Source organism: Streptopelia decaocto (genome assembly GCF_964273445.1).
Source record: "Streptopelia decaocto genome assembly, chromosome: 6".
In the NCBI taxonomy this organism is placed as follows: Eukaryota; Metazoa; Chordata; class Aves; order Columbiformes; family Columbidae; genus Streptopelia; species Streptopelia decaocto.
The window spans coordinates 46,271,386-46,290,544 of NC_138660.1; the positions used below are offsets into that span (position 1 = coordinate 46,271,386).

The 19,159-nt window shown below is 39.4% G+C and overlaps 1 protein-coding gene across 6 annotated transcripts in view; it reads right to left on the minus strand.

The window, feature by feature from the left end:
* The window catches only part of MAP3K20 (mitogen-activated protein kinase kinase kinase 20), an 89,618-nt gene that overhangs the window by 44,858 nt on the left and 25,601 nt on the right, over positions 1-19,159 (minus strand). For all 6 annotated transcript variants that reach the window (XR_014184276.1, XM_082055075.1, XM_082055076.1 and 3 more), the window contains exons 3-8: positions 15,307-15,394; positions 10,978-11,079; positions 10,135-10,200; positions 9,129-9,157; positions 8,874-9,011; positions 2,788-2,874 (exon numbers count right to left, since the gene is read on the minus strand). Coding sequence is in view for 5 of the 6 variants with exons in the window: in XM_082055075.1 (XP_081911201.1) it covers positions 2,788-2,874; positions 8,874-9,011; positions 9,129-9,157; positions 10,135-10,200; positions 10,978-11,079; positions 15,307-15,394 (510 nt within the window). In the remaining variant the exon portion in view is untranslated. The remainder of the gene's footprint in view (positions 1-2,787; positions 2,875-8,873; positions 9,012-9,128; positions 9,158-10,134; positions 10,201-10,977; positions 11,080-15,306; positions 15,395-19,159) is intronic.

Here is a 19,159-nt window from a genome sequence, read left to right on the forward strand (position 1 = left end):
AGATTTATTGTGCATCCCAACAACATTACACACATAAGGAGATGACTCTGCTCTCGCTAAGGCAGTTAACTGACTTCAGATGTTTCATCCTAAATTAAAAAAATATGTAGATAAAACACAGTTCCTCAGTGAAAATGGGTCCAAATATAAGAGGGGTCAAGCTGGAAAAAGTGTTCCCCATCCTGTAACAGGTGAGTATCAGATATTACGGTCCTGTTCAGACCAACCTGCCAGGAAGACCCTTTGATCTGTCTTACTCTTGGCATTTCAGAAGCAAAGCAGAGCAATTTGTGTCAGATTGTACCATTATATTACTGCAATATGACCTACAAAGCCTTATAAGACACAATAGCCAAAGTAAGAGTTAACTAATTCTGCTTGCACAAGCATTTGAACACCACGAAAACCGGAAACATGAGATATAGTGTCAGGGGACTGCAGGAGTATGATTATTAAAATAATGTAATACCTTAAGGTGCAAAGCTTTCTGTGCAAGAAATACAAAGAAATTTGTACAATGCATAAACAAATTGTACTGATGCTTGATCTCTGGTTGAGTCATTAGCCTAAAAATACACTGGCTAGTCTTGCTACAATATTTGTCTGTAACCCTCACTGTTCCAGGAGGTGAAAAATCAGTTGCAATCATGGTTTACATGTGTCTCACTTGTGCAGAATGTCATGTCATGTAATACAGAGGTAGCAGGTTCCAAAAGTGTTGTATTATAATAAAGATGACGTTTCTTAGTAGTAATTAATTATGAGATCACTCCTAGCATAATCTGAACTCTCATATTTTTATTTTCTGGATTTAAAAAATATATCTAATTATACAGAAACTCTACTAGAATAAAAACAACACTGTGAAATTATGTCAAGAGTTGAAAAAGACCCATACAGAATCATTAAAATCCACTTCATTTGCTGGCCCCAGGCTTTGCAAAGGGAGACTTTTCAGCCTATGCAATTATGCTTTGGCCTCAGTTCTACTCTGATTTTAACAAGAGACTTTCAGAGCAAAAAATGAAGGACTGGCTCAACAGCAATTCAATTCTGTTGTGAACTGGAACCACGCAACCCCATTGATGTCAACAGATTGAACTGAGAGCAGAACTTGACCTTCACACTTGCTTTGGGACATGGGAACTGTGAAGAAAAGTAGCACAAGCTGACTTTTACCAGGCTTATGCTGGGCATGTTCCCGAAGTCATGGCCAGAAAAAATAAAAACTATGTAAGCAAGTGTTAATGCCCTCTAAGCTCCCTGGCATCCTTCCAAAGAAGATGGCAGCAACAGGCTAGTGGTACCTGGCAGTACCAGGCATTTCTCCTCTGAAAATGTCAGCCCTTAGGTTTCTTCGGCCATGAGTAAAATAGTCATCATGTCCATATTTTGTTCATGCTGTATTTTACACAGTTCCTTGCTCTGGAAAACTGTAGAGAAATATGTGTTGTACGCTCTGACATCTTTCAGCATGTGACTACATCTCTTCCCAGCATTCCCAGTGCCACTCTGTACCCCTTACATAAATGCATGTGGTAGACACAGGGAAGAAATGCTTTTGATGGAAAGCATTTTCGTTCCTCCTTCAAAATGATGTATGAACCTTCTCCTAAACTAGGAGAGTCTTTGTGCCTCCTGCTCTGCTAAACACTGTAGAAGACCACTTTCATGATCTTTATGCTGTTAGCGTAGCATTTCCAACTGATCAGTTTACCCCAGTAGCCCTCACTGGAATTAATCCAGTCCTCAAACAGAAAAAAAAAAAAAAATAAAAGAGAGGGGAAAAAAAAACACCAATAAAAATATTAAACTAAGAGGAGGAAACCCAACTCCTCTGTTTAACTCTGAAGCATTTTGAGAAACAGTTTATGTAGAATAATAGGAATCTGTACTGTACAGCCACTGCCTCGCCATTGTAATGTTTCCCAAGCTTCCGCTGTGTCTAGATAGAGGAGGTTTCATCTTTGTGGAGGATTTCCATGCTTGTCTGTGTGTGGTACAGTCACAACTTTAAATGTTTTTTAAATGTAGCTACTGTCTTTGATATCAGGGGACTATGTGTTCAGATATACGCTCACACGTCCAACTAACTGAAAGCCTCAATTTGCGAGAAGAAGAAAAGCGAGGCTGGGGACACTGTACAAACGGTGTTTACACCACTGAAGTGCTTTTGAAATGGAAAGACTCTGCATGAGGAGGCTTGCAGCTATGCCACAGCCTTGCCGATACCAGTGAGGAGCTCATCTTCAATGTAGTGTTGAACGTAGGTGGCAAAACTGTAATTTCTCTCTTTTTTTAAAACTATTTTTTCTTCTTTTATTTTTGAAATTTTCATCTAAGCGGCAGTTTCTTGTACTATAGTGACTCCTGCTGGGAGAGTTAAGTTGAAGTAGCTGAAGGTCTCTTACAGATATATCAACTCCCGGCCAGTAAAAAGATGTCCTAAACGCAGGAGATGGAGTTAAACTGTTCCCCTACCTTGGACGCAATGGCTTCTTTCATCACTAAGAACAAACCCCTAGGTTTTACAATTGAGACTGAGAAACTAGTACAGTACTTGTACAATTTTTGATCTACAGCATCACGACGTGAAGCTGCAACAATTAGATGTAAAGGGTCCATTCATGAGGAATAACATCACTTTGACCCTTTGTGTTAGCTCCTACTGCTAATCTTTCCATACGCGTGAACTTACTTTCAATTTGAAGAAGATGAAAAAGTCTTTTGCAAAACCCCAATACTGTTTTCTGATCTATGTACCTGAATGTAGAAACGTAGTCTTACCTCGTTTTTTTCCACTACAAGCCAAGCTACTTGTAATCCTTCCAAGCCTTTAAAAGGGACCTCCCTTGTTAGCATCTCCCAGAGAACCTGGAACAGAAAAAAAGAAAAGAATTTTTATTTCTGTACTTTGTATTTTAAATACATTATTAAACCTTGATACAGCCCTATTCTCTATCCAATTATCAGGCAACCAGTTTCCATTTGCAGGAACGTGGACCAGTGTTTGTGTGCAAGATACTCTCACTAAATTAATTTGAATGTTTCTGCTTTATCCTCTACAGAAAAGCCCAGATGAAAAACTGGGTTGTGTGGGGTCTAATGCCTGCAATTTTGCTTTCTCCTTTCTTTGTACACTATAAAGTTCACACTGGCCATTGACATTTGGGAAGACAGTGAACTCCTCCTCTCCTCCTCAGCCCCAACCAGACATACCTTTGTTTGTAGTCATTTTGCACTTGATAATATTTCTTATGATTGAAACTAGTGCTTCTCAGTAGTCAGAATATGATCCAAAAGGTATTTTGCTCCTATGATATGCTATGAAAATATCAAATATATTTTTTCAAGCAAAATTATAATCATTTACCTCCAAGTATGTAATTATGTTAAACTAAACAATATACAGCATATAGAAAACTACTTTGTTCTCCTTGATATCTTATAGATGTACTGTCCTTAGATATAGAAAGATCTCCTGCATACTTACAGCATTTTGGTAACACAACACCCAAGAATCTAAGCTACTCTGGAGAAAAGAGTTTGGCATTCCCAAAAGGCTTCAAGTCAATGAATCCAACTCGTTTTTCTGCCATTGGGACTACACATGGGAGTTCAACCAAATTACCAGGCACTTTGTATCTTCACTTGTATACGTCTCTTTTTTTTCCCTTTTTATTTATTTCTTTTCAAATCAGAACCTTCATATAAGTATCTTGTTCCAAATATATACATACAAACATTTTATTCTGCTCATATCCCAAGCATGTAAATGAAAAAAAATACAGAATCTATGTAGGACCTGACCAAATGCATTAAGATCCTTATGCAAGTCTCTGTATCCTTACTATTTGAGTTAATACCCAGGCTTGTTCCAGCTACATCACTTTGAATTTATTCTGGCCAGCTATGAAGGCAATTAAAAAGAAAATGTGAGAATATTGGCAGATGCTGCTCAAGCAGAAAAAATGCACTGAAGCAGAGTTGGGCCTTTAATCAAGTGAACGGGGTACTCCATCATCAGACCTATTTGAATAATTCTGCTTGACTCAGAAGAGTGATTAGTAAAGGTAAGAGTATCTTGGAAAAATAAGTAAAAGGCAGTTTTCAGGAGAATAAGAAATATATGGAGAAAGCTATCATAGAGGTATTGAACTGTCCTGTTTGCCTCAACACATTCCTTTTAGAACTGAAAAAAAAGGCACCTCAATTTGTAATTCCAATTATCACCTCCCTAGTGGTAGAGAATGAAATTTAACTGTAAAAAAAAGAAATAAGATAGCAGTCTCATGTACTTCAGACAAAAAAAGCAGTGTACAAAACAGCCAGTTTAAAACAAAAGCCCCTGTACCGAATCAAACATGCAGTCGAGCAGCCTTGCAGAACCACCTCCTCTGTACAGCTGTTCCGGGAAAGCACGGAAAAGAAACTCAAGTTTGCACTTCAGACAGAGGAGTATCTAAATACATCTTGCAAGTAAAGAACACAATAAAGTATTTGTTAAATGTCTCCAAGAGCTTTGAGCACGAAGACTCTACAGCTCTGCTACTTTTCTTTCAGAAGACTGTGAATTATAAGGGTTGTCTTGTTTCATTCATGCACATAAGTTTGTACAGAACATTTTGCACTGAATTCCTTTATCATGACACCTTTAGTGTTTATTTCCACTGCCTGTACAGATCACTGCCTCCCTAAAACAACTGCGCCAGCTTAAGACACTTCAAGATTGCACATAGTTCAAGAGAAAAACACCAGTCTGACACAATATGAAGACTTCTTCTTAATGCCTTGTTTTTCACTAATAACAGAAGGAAGTAGAAGATACAAAAGTGGGATGTCAGAAAGTCTTGTATTTACTTACACAGGTTTAGATGATGTTCTAATAACAATGCAAATTTCATGTTCAGGCCAATGGTGTACATAAAGTCTCTCCTTCCAATGGTGACATGTTTCTAACTTCAGTTTTATAGGAGCTTCAACCACATCTCACAGATTAGCTTCCCTGAATCATCAGCTAAGGTGAATGATTGCATTATCAGTCTTTTAAAAAGCAGCAAATGCCTATCCTCTGCATTCCCGCTTGTCTCTTCCTGTCCCAGGGTCATTCAACAGCAGAAAACGCATCTCAACCTGACATAGCCCCCAGCCTCTTTCTTGCAAGGTACGCTCTGCTCATTTTCAGAACTGGCTCCCCAGCTCACCTCATATGGAAATCAATCTATCTGCCATTTCTGGTGTAAATTAATTGATCCTGACATGGTTCACTTCCCCTGCCATCTCTAATGGTGAGGATCACCTGCTTTCCTGATCCCATCACATCTCTGTGATGACAGACAGCAGGTGCTCACAGAGAAACATCCAAGCTAGACATAGTGACAGAAAACAAAGCAAGAGCATTTAATATAGTGGTTTGTAATCTGTGGACCCTGAAGATGTCAGGCTCTCCTTTGCACACAGAGAAACAGAAAGGAGAGACAAATGTATGAATGTTCATCCTATACATGAAGCTGAGTAATAACTATACGGTTTTCAGAAAAACCTCACACACTTCTGTCAGCTCAGCTGTGCGTTTTGATCCTTATCATCTCAACCATGTGACAACAACCAAAAGGAAACCAAACCAAAACAAAACCAACAAAACCCCCACATCTCCACCCCAGTGCAAAGCCATCAAAGATTTAAAGTGCCATATAATACAAGGAACATCCAAATGAGTAATGTGAGAAAAAGCAACAATCTGAACACCTTCACCAAAAAAAAGCAATTTTTTCTCTTGGTAGGAAAGAGTTCACAGATGAGGGTCAGGAGATACAATGAGCACAAGTACAGCACAAGCAGAAAGTGTGGAACTCAGAGGTACTGTCCTTAGGCAAGAAAATTAGGTCAGTCTTCTCTACATTGATCCAAGTGGAAGTTAAAGATCTCATAATTCTTTTCAAAAAGAGCAAGGGATAACCCCTGGAGCTGGCCAACATTTCCTCTATAAATAACATATGTTCTCATAGCTAAAGCAATGCATGAACTATTGCTAGGAGCACAACAGCTGCCACATTTAAGGGCAGTCTCTATGCTACCTATAGTCAGTTAATGGCTTTACTTTTTTTGTTCTTGCAAGTGTTAAAATAATTCAGCTACATCATATAAGCTTTCTATGATTAAACACATTTATACTGATATGCAAACACACACTGCAGTGCTCTATAAACATATTATGAGTATATATCTTCATGATTTCAAAACAGTTTTTAGAGTGAACATTATTATGGCACATACCCTTTCATATCTGGAAAAGGAGCAAGGAGTTGCTATTGAGCAACACATATAATGACATGCAAGTTAATTTCTGAGTTGATCACTTTTAACAGTTGGTGTCTGTTGCTTAGAGTATGGACTTGGAAATTGATTAGAAAAGAGAATCACAGCATAGCTGAAGGAAAGAGCAAGATCTGTCTTTGTGTTGTAATCTCCAAGACCATTTAGCTTTTGCATTTCATGGCAGTATTATAAATTATTTACTATGTATCTCAAAGAGTATATATGGACCTGTTTAACTATCCATGAAGAGCAGGACAAAATAATCTGAATGTTAGTTATAAATACGTATGCAACTGTTCACAAAGAGGAAAATTCATTTCAGCTGAGGAACAACTCAGATCTATAAGGTTACAGAAAGACTTTGACACAACAAAAAAAAGCTTTCACACATCTTAAGCAGAATATTAAAAAGCACAGGCTGGTTTGTAGAAAGAAAAGTCAGTAAAAAAAAATAAGAGAAAAGAAATTAAAGAAAACCACGGGGAAGGCAACAAATATTGCAAACAGAGGATCTATTCCTAGCATCTTACTAGTTTACATTTGGAAGGATTCTGTTCCTTGTTAAGCTGACTTTAACTGAGGAAAAGCAGATTTGTCTCTCTGGCACAAAAGCTGCTGGCAAGTGTTATACTTTGAAAAGGGATTCTTTAAATTTTGTTTTTATAGATGATAATCACTTGAAAAGACAAAACTACCCTAAGATTTTTTGTTTTCAGTCTCCTAGCTAATTCTTTGATAGTCTAACACTTATTATAGGGAGATTCCAACTGTCAGTGTAATATTCAGACAACTTCTTGCTCATGTAACCTCATTATGTCAGTAATTTCTTCAACAGAGAACACAGGCCACTGCCATTCTTCATTTTGACCCCTGTATCTCCTCTGAAAATGATGGTGTTCCAAGACTGGAGTTATAAAAAGATGAATTCATTCCTAGATGCTAATAAATTCATAAGCTTCTACCCACAGTAGAACACATTAGTTCAAAAACAATATTAAAAAATGTGAGTCAAATATTATTAGGCATACTGAAGTAGCACTATATGCCTGTAACCACATTAAAATATTCTAGTAACACTGAAGAGTTTTCATATGGAGGGTAGTTGAGTTTTACCTCCAAGCACAGAACTGTCAAAGGAGCTCTACTTTTTGGACTAGTAAAAATAAACTATGTGCAAAATACTGTTCCCAAGACTCTGGTAACACTTGATATGATAGGATATTAAACAATTCCTTACCTTTTCCCACTTCTAGAACATTACTTATAGTCATTTCACACCAAGATAACTATGTGAGCAGTCTGAGCTGTAAGACCATGTTTAGAATTTCTCCTCTAAAATTTTTGCTTTGTTTTGAAACTGGAATGTTTCCCTTCAGTGGATAATATGTGATTGCTTCCAGTAACAGTTTACATTAACATTTACATTTGTTAGCTTATGTTCTCTTACTGTTTGTGAGCTAGTTCAGTTAAGCAAGCAAGGGTTTTAAATCTGCCAATACAGGCTTCTTCTCCCTCCTTGCAAACCGTCAACCTTTCATTTTCAAGTGATGCTACATCATCTCTCGTATTTTTTTCCACTATAAACAACTGTTTGGCAAAAATTTTAGTGCTAGCTTAAAACCATAGGGCCTCCCTCACATTTATCTCCTCCTTCAAAGATAAAGAGGCAACACTTGATAGGTACTAAAAGAATTCCTCATTCTGCCACCCATTGTTGAATCCAAAGCCAAAAATGGCTAATAGATAGATAAGCATGGCAAGTACAACCCCACTTCCCTTCCTTTTCCCCCCAAAGTATTCATTACTGTTCTCTGTCAGAGAAAGGCTATGGGGTGAGGCACACAATTGGTCTGACCAGTAGCGCTATTTCTAGCCTATTTTGTATTGCAGAGCAAAATCAAATTAGAGTTTAACTGTGGACAGAGTGAAATAATTCACATTACTGTACCTGCAAACCTGACATTCAGGTGAACTGTAACTGATAGTTCCCTCTCCTAAAAATGGCAAAGCCATGCTGGCTTTTTCTGTATTTTTAGATGGGGCCTTTACTTCTACAAGAGGTACAGTCTCCATTCTCACGGCTAATGATAGCAGGGTCTTTTAAACAATTAAACATGGACCAGTGGCTTACTTTGTAATATAAAATCAGTGACACTCCATTTTATGGAAAGTGGAATCCTAATCAGTTCATCCTCTTACACACTTACGGCAACACAACCTTTTTCTCTCCTGTTTCACTAAAAAAACACAAGCAGAGATTCATGACGCAAATTGTTCAGTGGCTCCTGCAAGCCTTCAGACACATGCTGAATACTTTTGGTAAAGCAGGTGCTTCCCACGCTGGCATGCTGCTAATCTAACCAGATCAGGATCTTACTAAACATGCAAGACACTGTTCTCCCTCACATGTTCAAGCATGTAATTATAAATTATGGGTCAGTCTTAAAAGAGTGATATTTTTTGTTGTCCTTGTTTAGAAATGTCATTCTTGCATCACATAAATTCTGTCATACTAGAGATCTGCTACTACACGTAGAGAAATGAGAGGCACTCACCACTCCATACGAGTACGTGTCACATGTTTCAGACACTGGGAGACTTTGGATAACTTCTGGGGCCATCCATGGAAAAGTGCCCACTAATGACATGTGTGTTGTATGGGAGTGGAACCTTGAGGCACCAAAATCACAGATCTGGTAAAAATAAATTAAAAAAAACCCAGGTATTAAGAGTATCAATCTCATTCATTAGGCATCAAAACATCGAGTCAAGCAGCAGCATCACTCTATAAATAATTAAAGTGTTCGTACCTTTAACACACCATCAGCAGCTATAACAACTGAAAATGAAAAAACAACAGGTTACAAGAATGCTACTAAAAATAAACACAATACATTTCCACCACAAAAGACTTTGCTTTTTATAAAAAAAAATGACCCTACAGTGAGCCAACACCTGAACATGTATACATGCACAACTATCATGGTTTCTTTGAGAAGCTTTAGAAAACATCTGCTGAATACCTGCAAACATCTGAACAAACACAAAACTTCTCAGGCCTTACTGAGTTCAAAGACAGCAACACAACTATAACTAAAATACAGATAAACTCCAGTCTCCCCTATGTAGTTACGCTTAACAAGAAGCTCTCTGAAAGAGTCATTAATAAAAGGTGAAAACTTACAACAGAAGTGAGACCTAGCCTTTTCTTGACTATTATCTCTCTGTGTGCATTATTAAAATCTGTGCCCCTCCTATCCCACTACTAGTAGGGAAAATTTCAGTTAAAAGGCAGTTTTCAGCAAATTTCATAAATGGTCATCAACTGCCAAGCACAGACTAACCAGTGCAGCTCCACACTGAGTGCATATTACTCAAAAGCATGAATTATCTGTCAAACCTCAAAACAGGCCACAGTAAAGAGAAGATTTTCAGATAAGAAATAATAGGCCTCTTCCGGTCTATTGTGTCTGGTGTCTGCCAGCCTTTCCTGGTACTCAATCTTTCCAAATAGAAAAAGGAAGTGAGGAGTGTCCAGGCAATGTCTGACAGCTGATAAGATGGGTACATTCACAGTAAGCAAGACAAAACTTAAAAAAATCCCTCTGCAGTGCTCTGAATGGTGCCAGGGACTGACCAAGCCCAGACAGGCTCAGGGTGGGGAGGAGGCAAGAGGCTCTTCTGTGCCTCAATGAGTGCAGCTTGATGACAACCAAGGCATTAGTTCCACTTGTTCACAAAGGTCAGGTACATCTTTAAATGCCACATTAACGGGTAATAGCAAACGCAGAGCATTTCAGTGTTTTGCTACTTTACCATTCCTGGACTTCAGATCCCTGTGGATTACTTTGACTGGAGCTTCCATGTGTAAATAGTGCATTCCTACACAAAACAAGGGAACAATCTAGTTAGTCAGGCTGAGCGTGGCCATCATGTACCAGCAGTCGTGTTTTCTGGTTGCCATTAATTGTACTCAGTACGAATTGGCACACCTGTATGCCATATTGACATGCTGCAGGAGAAGTAAAGCTTCCCATAACCTACTTCATGTAAAAAACACTACGCACACCTCGTGTATCTCTCAGAGCATTTATATGGATATGTTAATGCTTTTTAATGTCATATTTAGTTATTTTCTCTAAGGTGTTTTCTACATAGGGAAGCCAAGATATGAATTTACTGTTCGTTCATTAGTCCACACTAATTTTTGTGTGGTCACAGAGAACACAAACGATGAAACAGCTTATTCTGCATTATTATATGAAGAATTTCAATATGTTTGCTGAGAATAAGCCCTTAGCTTCCTTAAATGTCCCAATTTAAATCAAATGTAAGGATAATTATGCACTTTACCTCATAATTACTCTACATCAACAAAATTATCCTCTAGGGACTTGGGGGCAAACCAGAAGTAAAGCTGGCTCACAGAAGCCATTTTCACTCCAGAAAATATTTTGGATTCAAAATAACCAAGAAACATATGAAAAAGCACAGTGAATGGCGTTTGCTTTCTTCATGTTTGGGGGTTTGGTTTTGGGTTTTTTTACAATTTGAATAAAGAAGTATAGGAAGGCTTTTCTGACTTCATAGGGAAAGCATCTTCAGCTGTACACTTTGCTGGCTGTGTTGGATAGTAATGCAATCGCTCGTCTTGCTTACCTTTAGCTATGTCAGTTGCCCATGTCATGATATGATCCATATCCATCTCTTCACTTTTGTTACTATTAATGTAATCAAACAGTGAGCCAGCAGAAGCGTACTCTATTAAAAAACAACAACAAACAAAATCATATGACATTTCAAAATTTGCACCTAAATTGAAAGGTCTAATGGAAACATTGCCAGTTCCAGAAAGCAGTCAACCTCTAGCTTAACTACAAAGAATGGGGGTTCAGCAGCTACTATTATTAGTAGTGCAGTAGAAGAATGGTAGTTTGTTCTGATTATCTCAATACAGAGATAGTCTACTAAGGGTAAAAAAAAAAGGCAAAATCCTATATAACAACAGGCATTAAAATGAAAAGGCATTAGAAAGGTCTGCCATTGTGAAAGCTCAGGCAAACAGTTCAAGGTCCAGAGTAAAATGTTCTGGAAGCTCCTTGTTCAGGATCAACAGATCTTTTTCTTAACTTCTCTCAACTACACCTACAGAAATCCACAGCAGGATTATATGGGTACAAAGGCTTTTTTGGTCCGTTGGTGTTTGCAAGCGTGGTAGATGGAAACCAGTCTGACTGTCACAGCTCGCAGGGCCGAGAGCTGGAATAACAGGCTTGTTACACTTAGACGCTTTAGGTTTGAAACGGGAGACAACCGAAATCTCCATAGCACCACTTTTATATAGCTTGAAATTCTTGCATATTTAAACAGCGAATGTGCCATTCCTGATCAGATCTGCAGTTAATGGATGAGTTTGGTGGTATTAGATCCTTCTTATTTTTTCCAAAGACAGAGGATATTCCCCACTGGTGAGCAGTACTGCATCTAAATGATGCCCCATAACAATGGATTTTTTTTTTTAAGTAAAACCAAATGTTAAATATAGGACGTTCTATTAGGAAGAAAGGGTTTGCAAATAGAAAGGGAAATTAAAGTTTTCTTTTCCTATTTCCTCATGAAGGAACAGAGTAGGAGATCAAATCACTTGTACATGAAAAAATCGAAGGATGAAACTAGAAGTCTAACCCTAAGTAAACAGGCCAGAATTCCATGTGCTGCAGGTCATGTTCGCCAGTCTAAAGCCTGTAGCTCCTCTGCTTAGTATTTATTAAATAAGTTTTATGTTTATTTAGCATCCATTCGTGTTTCACTGAAAACACAAAAGGAAGTTTGTGTGTTGAAGCAGCTGACACATTTTCTTCTACGTGGTTGCTGAGACAGAGGGGGCACATGGCCCCCAGCATTGCCCAAGCAGCACAGAGACCAGGGCGGTGCAAGGAGCAATGTCACAGGCCTTTTGTCCCCCTCTCCCAAGGCTATTCAACATGCTGGGCGGGCAGAATTTACAACTTACTTGCAAGACTCTCAAAACCTTCATACCTAAGATGGCAAACCAGTTGGTAAGCAATTGAAATGCTTAAGTTCAGATATTTCAAAGCAGCCACAAAATCATTCCCTCTAAGACTACATCCAATATATCTGAATTGTTGCTAATAATAATATTAATCAATTAATAATGAGAGGCCAAATGCATAAAAAATAAACATTGCTCCTCATCAAGGAAATCAAAACCACTGGGAGATTGCTGTGTGGAGAAGGAAACTCTGGGACAAGACCGAATCTGCAGCCTAGAACATGGTAGGCCGTATCAAGAAGATTCCAGCGCTAAATGAAAGGGAAAAGAGAAAACAGGAAGTGCCTTGAAAGCAAATGCTCAAGTGGCAAGTTAGTTTTGGATCATGACTGCAGGACCTCCTGCTGAAAGGAACCTCTGCAGGAGACAGAAGTGTAGCTTCTGATGTCATCGAAAGAGGAGTAAGCTGCTGACCTGCACATTTCCTCAATTAAAACATAAGCTTTTTTTAACCATGATGTCATCATCTGTCTCATAAATGGATTCCTCAGGAATAGGTTGGCTGCACGCTCTGCATGCCTCTACAATGCATAATGTGATCAACCAGGTCAGCGACAACTCGGCTCCCTGAGCCCTTTGCCACCTTGTGTGAACGGAGGCAAGGAAGCTGCCACCAAAAAAGCTCCATGCTTTAGTATTTCTTCTACATATTTATTGTGGCACAGGTTTTTGCTAGGAGCTTATGGATATGGAAGTCATATCACGAGGATAATTTTCTGTCAATAATGGAAAAGAGGTATTTGCTTTAGAAAGAAAAGCTCGGAATGACTTGACCCAGCCTATGATGGGTTGTGGGATACACTGTACTTCTTCTCTGTGCAGATGAGGGGCACAAGCCCCACGAACTTTTTGGGAGGAGGCAGCTGTAGTCAAAAACCAGATCTGTAAGGTAGACATCAAGACTGCTGTTGGCAGAGACAGCCAGTGACATGTAGAATGATGTGATCAGTGTCAGCAGCTTGCGGGCAGGACAATTGGCTGTAACACTGACAAACACCCCAGCAGGGAAGCGTTTTCACTGCAGACACAGCCTTTCTCAGAGAACTCTTTGACAGTCCCATATACGACATTATGTGCAGCTAATGCTCGGTACATGCCAGTGCCTGGCTGAATGCCCTCATCTCCATCACTCTAAAGAAACATTACTTTCTCAAAATTTCTTCTTGTTTGGGATTTTCCCTCATAAGAAATGGATCTCTGCCTAAACACAGGATTAAGTTTGCGACACTGAAGGCCATCCAGAAGATCACACAGTGAAAATCCCTCTAAAAGATATTTCAAGTGCAATTAACATTTCTTTTCTCAGTAGCCATTCTCTCATTTGAAAATGATGTGGGGAAACGGAGCCTTGCTTCCCTTCCAACCCATGGGACTCCAGCCTCCTTGGAAGTTGCAGAGAAAACTAATGCAGTTTGTTTAAAAAAGCATTTTTTAATTTTTTTTTTTAGCCAGGGTGGAATTGGAGCTCCCAAAATAACAAGCATAATCTCTTTCTCACAGATGGTTAAAAGAGTCCCCATTCCCAATGACATAACAAACTACTTCAGCTGCTGTCTGTCCTGTGACTGGCAAGCAGGTCAAATGTCCTCTGAACGCTGACCTTTTGTGACATCAAACTGAGGACTTTCTGACCAGATGTCATCCTGAACTGTTGATTACACATCTCCTTTGTTACTCTGCTTGCTGGTGTACACTTATTACACTTATATTACAAATTATATTAAAATTACATTACTTGATTTATTAGCTTTCTATTATTTTTATTGCTTCAGGACGGTATTGGGGCTCCCGTCTCTATGCTATCACCAGTGCATTCTCCAAGTGGTGCAGACTGTAGTCACCCCCATGGACCTCTGGAGCAGTGGTTCCAACACCGTGACCTCCAGCAGGCTGATACTCCTGTACATACAGCTCCCCATGCTCTGCACAGCGCTGTACCTCAGGGGAGCTCCCACTGGACTACAGTGCCATCTACTGTGATCATCAGACGTCTAAGAGACAGGTAGAAATAACTGAATTTTCACAGGTTCTGTCCACTGTCTGAGACCCAATAAAAACCTAAACAGCAGTGTTTTAACTGGTATTAGACTGTGCCATATGCAAATACTACTCTTCACATCAAACTCTTTCAAGTGTTACAGCCATGCCAAAACATACCTTCTAATCCACACTTTCACGGTTTTTACCTCTCCAAACATTGTTTGAGTAGATTGTAGATTACTTTGGGTTTATTTTCTACTACTATCTTACCTAGTTTCTCCCATACAGCAATGGAAGAAATTGCATTATCTGTAATGTAATTTTATATCTGAACCAGCTCCCAAGATAAGGGAAGGGGTGATAGAAAACAAAAACACAAACTCAACTTCTGCATAACGCTAGGAATGCCAGAACGAATGAAACCCAGGTTCCAGTAAATAAAGGGGGTTGTCTTATGGTGTCTAATAAACCCTTGACTCTATTTCAAGCTCCACCCATGTCTGGGAAGTTCCCAATGCAGATTCTCCTATTTTCAACAGAGGCAGAATTCACAGTGCACCTTTGCTCTGAGCTGACTCTCTATGCTATCTCTGTGCCTTCCCTCTTCACAGAACTTGCCAGAACTTCATATCATGAAAACCTCTGCTTCTGTTGCACGTCAGCTAAAATGGAAAAGCAATTCATAGAACAGAGTGAAAGCTTCTATTTAAAGGAGTGCTCAGTTTGTGCACTGGGAACACCCCAGGCTCCAGCTACCTCTGTGCTGCCACCAGCTACGGTCCCAGCCTGGTTCCCACCTCCAGCACTCCCACTGACATTGAGGAAGGTTCAAAAAGGCCAGAACAATTAGAAAAACACAGACACTGGGTAAAAGTAATAGCTTGTAACACTGGAGTTTTACAAAATCGAGACAAAGGTCAGACAAAAATCCTTACCTGTAACTATGCCATAATTTGGAGGTTCAATGACAGCTCCGTAGAACTGAATTATGTTTTTGTGACTGAGCACACTGAGTATTTCTGCCTGTTGAAAACAAACAAACAAACAAGTGAGACAGTTAAGAATGGGGCATCTACTACAGTAGTTTATTTTATACCCAAGCGGGTATACACAGATATATATAACATAAACACACAGGTATCTAGGAAAGACTGTCCACAAATGCTTCACATTTGAAAACCTCATGAAGGATTTTGGCACATTGATGCTTGGTATGTTTGGGGGGAAAAAAGGAAGAAAAAAAATCAGACTGTTCTTTCATGGCCAAGGCATAGATGTAGAAGCTAAGTGTTTGGAAAAACTGAAGTCCTTGGAAAACTTTGTTCAAAGAAAGCTCTGGGATGTTTGGCAGAGTTGCAGCAGTCCTGTCCAGAATTTGTGTTTATGCACAAAGTACTATGGGTTCAGCGAGTCCAGCACTTCAGGCTGTTGGAGCATATCGTGCACACACAGCTTCATCCAATGTTTACTGGAAACATGGAGTTTCCAGGCATGCGCCGCAGAGTCTGACTGAATACGCGCAGCAAGATTGCTTGAGATTGCCAAATAAACCAGCTCCAGTACAGCTGCAGAGCAGGCTGCAGATGTTTGGAAATTCTGGGTAAGTATACAAAACCTTCAAATTCCACTTGAACGATGCTTCTTGGTTTGAGAAAGAGACTGCAAGAAAATGAGAACGTATACACAGAAATTAAGACATATCGTTCCTGTGGTTTTTGACAGAAAATAAGGTCAGAAGTCTCCCTTCAAGGTCTCTCAACAGTGTTGCCTCTGTAGTGGACTGAAATAAATACTCAAGAAATTTTAGACACGTTTTTACACAAAATTACATATTATGCAAATACAGATATATACTATTATATATTTTTCTCTACTTTAAGATTTTGAGATTGCGTTAACTCTGTACCAGTCAAGAGCACCTATCAAGAGCAAAATCACAGTTAATTCCTCTGAACTTATCAAAAGTACCTGATCTGACAGATCCCTTCTTAGACCCCTTGACTGGCTGTAGGAGCATTGCTGTTTACCTGCAGGTGGGCCTTCCCACATTTGCTTAGATAGTTGCCAATGAAATTATTTTGTGGCTTTGTAGATTCACTGAAAACAGAAAGACTGTAGCAGCTGTGATGCAGAAAACCATGGTACATCAGCTAGTGCTACTGTAATAAATGAACAGACAGAGCAAAACAGTATGTTTTATAGCTGACACCATGACATGTGCGTAACTGCATGATTACAGATAAAGGCGTCAGATGACTCAATTTTTTGCTGTTGTTGTTTAAAACATTTTCCGAGTAACTTCAACACAGTTTTGAATTAAGACCTTTATCTTTAGCTAATGCACCAACATTTACACATCTTCAATTAAATCTTTACCTATAACTTTGAACTTGGGTTGCACTAGGTCTTCATGCTGCTCAGCCTGCTCAGCAAGGGAAACAGCGTTACCATGAGGACAGTCATCTTTTTTCACAATACCAGAAAATTAATTTTTTAAATGTATGCTGTTTTCAGCATATTGTACTGCAGACCGACTCACCTACGATTCCGCAACATTTTTTAAGCAAATATGGGAAGACTCACCTGCAGGTAAACAGCAATGTTCCTACAGCCAGTCAAATGATCTGAGGAGGGATCCGTCAGATCAGCAAGGGATCTGTCAGCAGAAGGAGCTCTGCCCTGCAGCTGCAGCCCCAGCAGCCTCCCCTGCCCATTTCACCTGCTGCACCCTCCAACCTTCCACCTGCATGGGCTAGAAAACCCAAGACCCCTCCACTTCAAAAAGTTCTGTATTGTGTTTTTATCTTCTTTATGAAATATTAAATGGGGGAATGTCCTCTAATTCCTATCAGCATTATTGCCAGATAACCGGGAGACCTAATACTCCTCGACTGCCTACCTGAATATTGTTAGAAATGAGATAGGAATTCCAGACCACAAACACAGACAAACTATCTAGACTGTCTTGTCTTGGACACCTTGGTCAGGAGGAGCAGAGTAAAACTATCTTCTGTACAGTGCTTAAAACCCCACATCTTCAAAGCACTGTGCGCACTGCCTGCTGGTGTTTACAACCCATGGACCTCAACAGAACTAAATTGGCTGGTCTCACATTAAATTTTCCCATGGCATAATATACTTAGGCCATGGCTACAGAAGTACTACTAGATGAATCTTCTTAGAGAATTACTAAAAATGCCACATGATGAACACATCCAAGTGCCACAGCACCTCCCTATTCCACTGCAGCAATGTGCAGAACCAGTGGACAACAGGGGAGGCTGCGCTGCGGCCACACCACCAGCACAGCCCAGGCCTCCAACCACACAGCACTACCATGAAATGGGCAACAAGCAAGATAGGAGCACTGGGCCAAGAGTCCTTCACTGCCGCAGGCATAATGACACACAGCTTTTTCTGTTTGCAGGGTCAAAAACCATTCTTTTCTAAGATTATCTTATTTACAGTATATAGCACACTAAGATCACACTCCAGGAATATGAAGAAATGCTGTGTTGACCATGGCTAATACCATCCTCACACTGATGTTAATACTCTAAGCTGGGATTCAACAGACACTAAAGCAAGCTTCCATCTAAGAATAAGGAAAGGCACCTACTAATTGCCCACAGACATCCCGAATTAATAACTGGGGGGAAAAAATTGCCAGCTTTTCCTAAGGACCATTACCTCTGAAAGAAATCCTTTCTAAACACTTTTAATCATTCTACTGTTGTTAGAACTAGTGATTCCAGACTACTCCTTTCATGTTTTGTTCTTTTCAGTTGCTGTAGATCAGCTGTGAACTCTATTAGCCAATTTAAAGACACTTATTCCTTACAGTGAGAACCAGATGCAAGTCAATCCACATTTCAATCTTTGAAGCTTTTGTACTTTTTTTTTTTGACAAGAAGGTGCCATATTTCAATGAAAGACCAACTTTCAGATGGCAAATTACAAAGCAGTGCTTAAAGACTGGTATTTCAAAGATCTCTTAGGCACTTACAAGAATATTTAGAATCGCCTTTAAGCATCAAACTCGTACTTAAATGCAAAATGGTTAAATGCTTGGAAGAAAATCCTGTCATGCATCTGTCTGTCTAAAGGCCACTGAAGAAGCCAACCCTCTCTGGCTTGGGCATGACACACTCACTTCCCTCGGTACAGCTGTTATCTACCTTATGCAACTTAAATGAGCACCAATTTCCTTCCTAAAGCCATGGTGATGACAAACAACAAGTCTTCAGTTATTTCATTATATTACTTTTTTGTGTGAAAGACAGATTTTATTTTTTTTACATGTCAGATTGAAACAGAACTGGAAGGAGCTCAGCTGAAAGAAAAGTACAACCCGAACACGTAAATACAAATTCCTTGAACATAACACAGAGACATAGTCAGACACACAAGGTGACTGCAGTGGAGTTAAAAATTATGCTTAGTCCCATGACAAGCTTAGTCACAGCCTAGTACTGATCATCAAACCACGCTAAAACCATTCACCCTGTATTTATGCCACAGGTATGGGTGAAATTCTGTACCTCTCTCGAGTCCTGCTGAAGGGAATTACAGACTAGATGCCATTTCTTGAAGGCAAAGGGATTCAGAAATCTAAACAAACCTAATCCACATAATTAAACCACTCTCAGGAAATCTAAGGTCAGAGCAAATTACACTAAAGCATGTTAATTTAATTCTCACTGGCTCCCATAGCATTACAGTAAATCTAACCGAATTCATAAGACAAATACAGTATAAGACTTAGGAATACAGGTAGTTCCTCAGTGT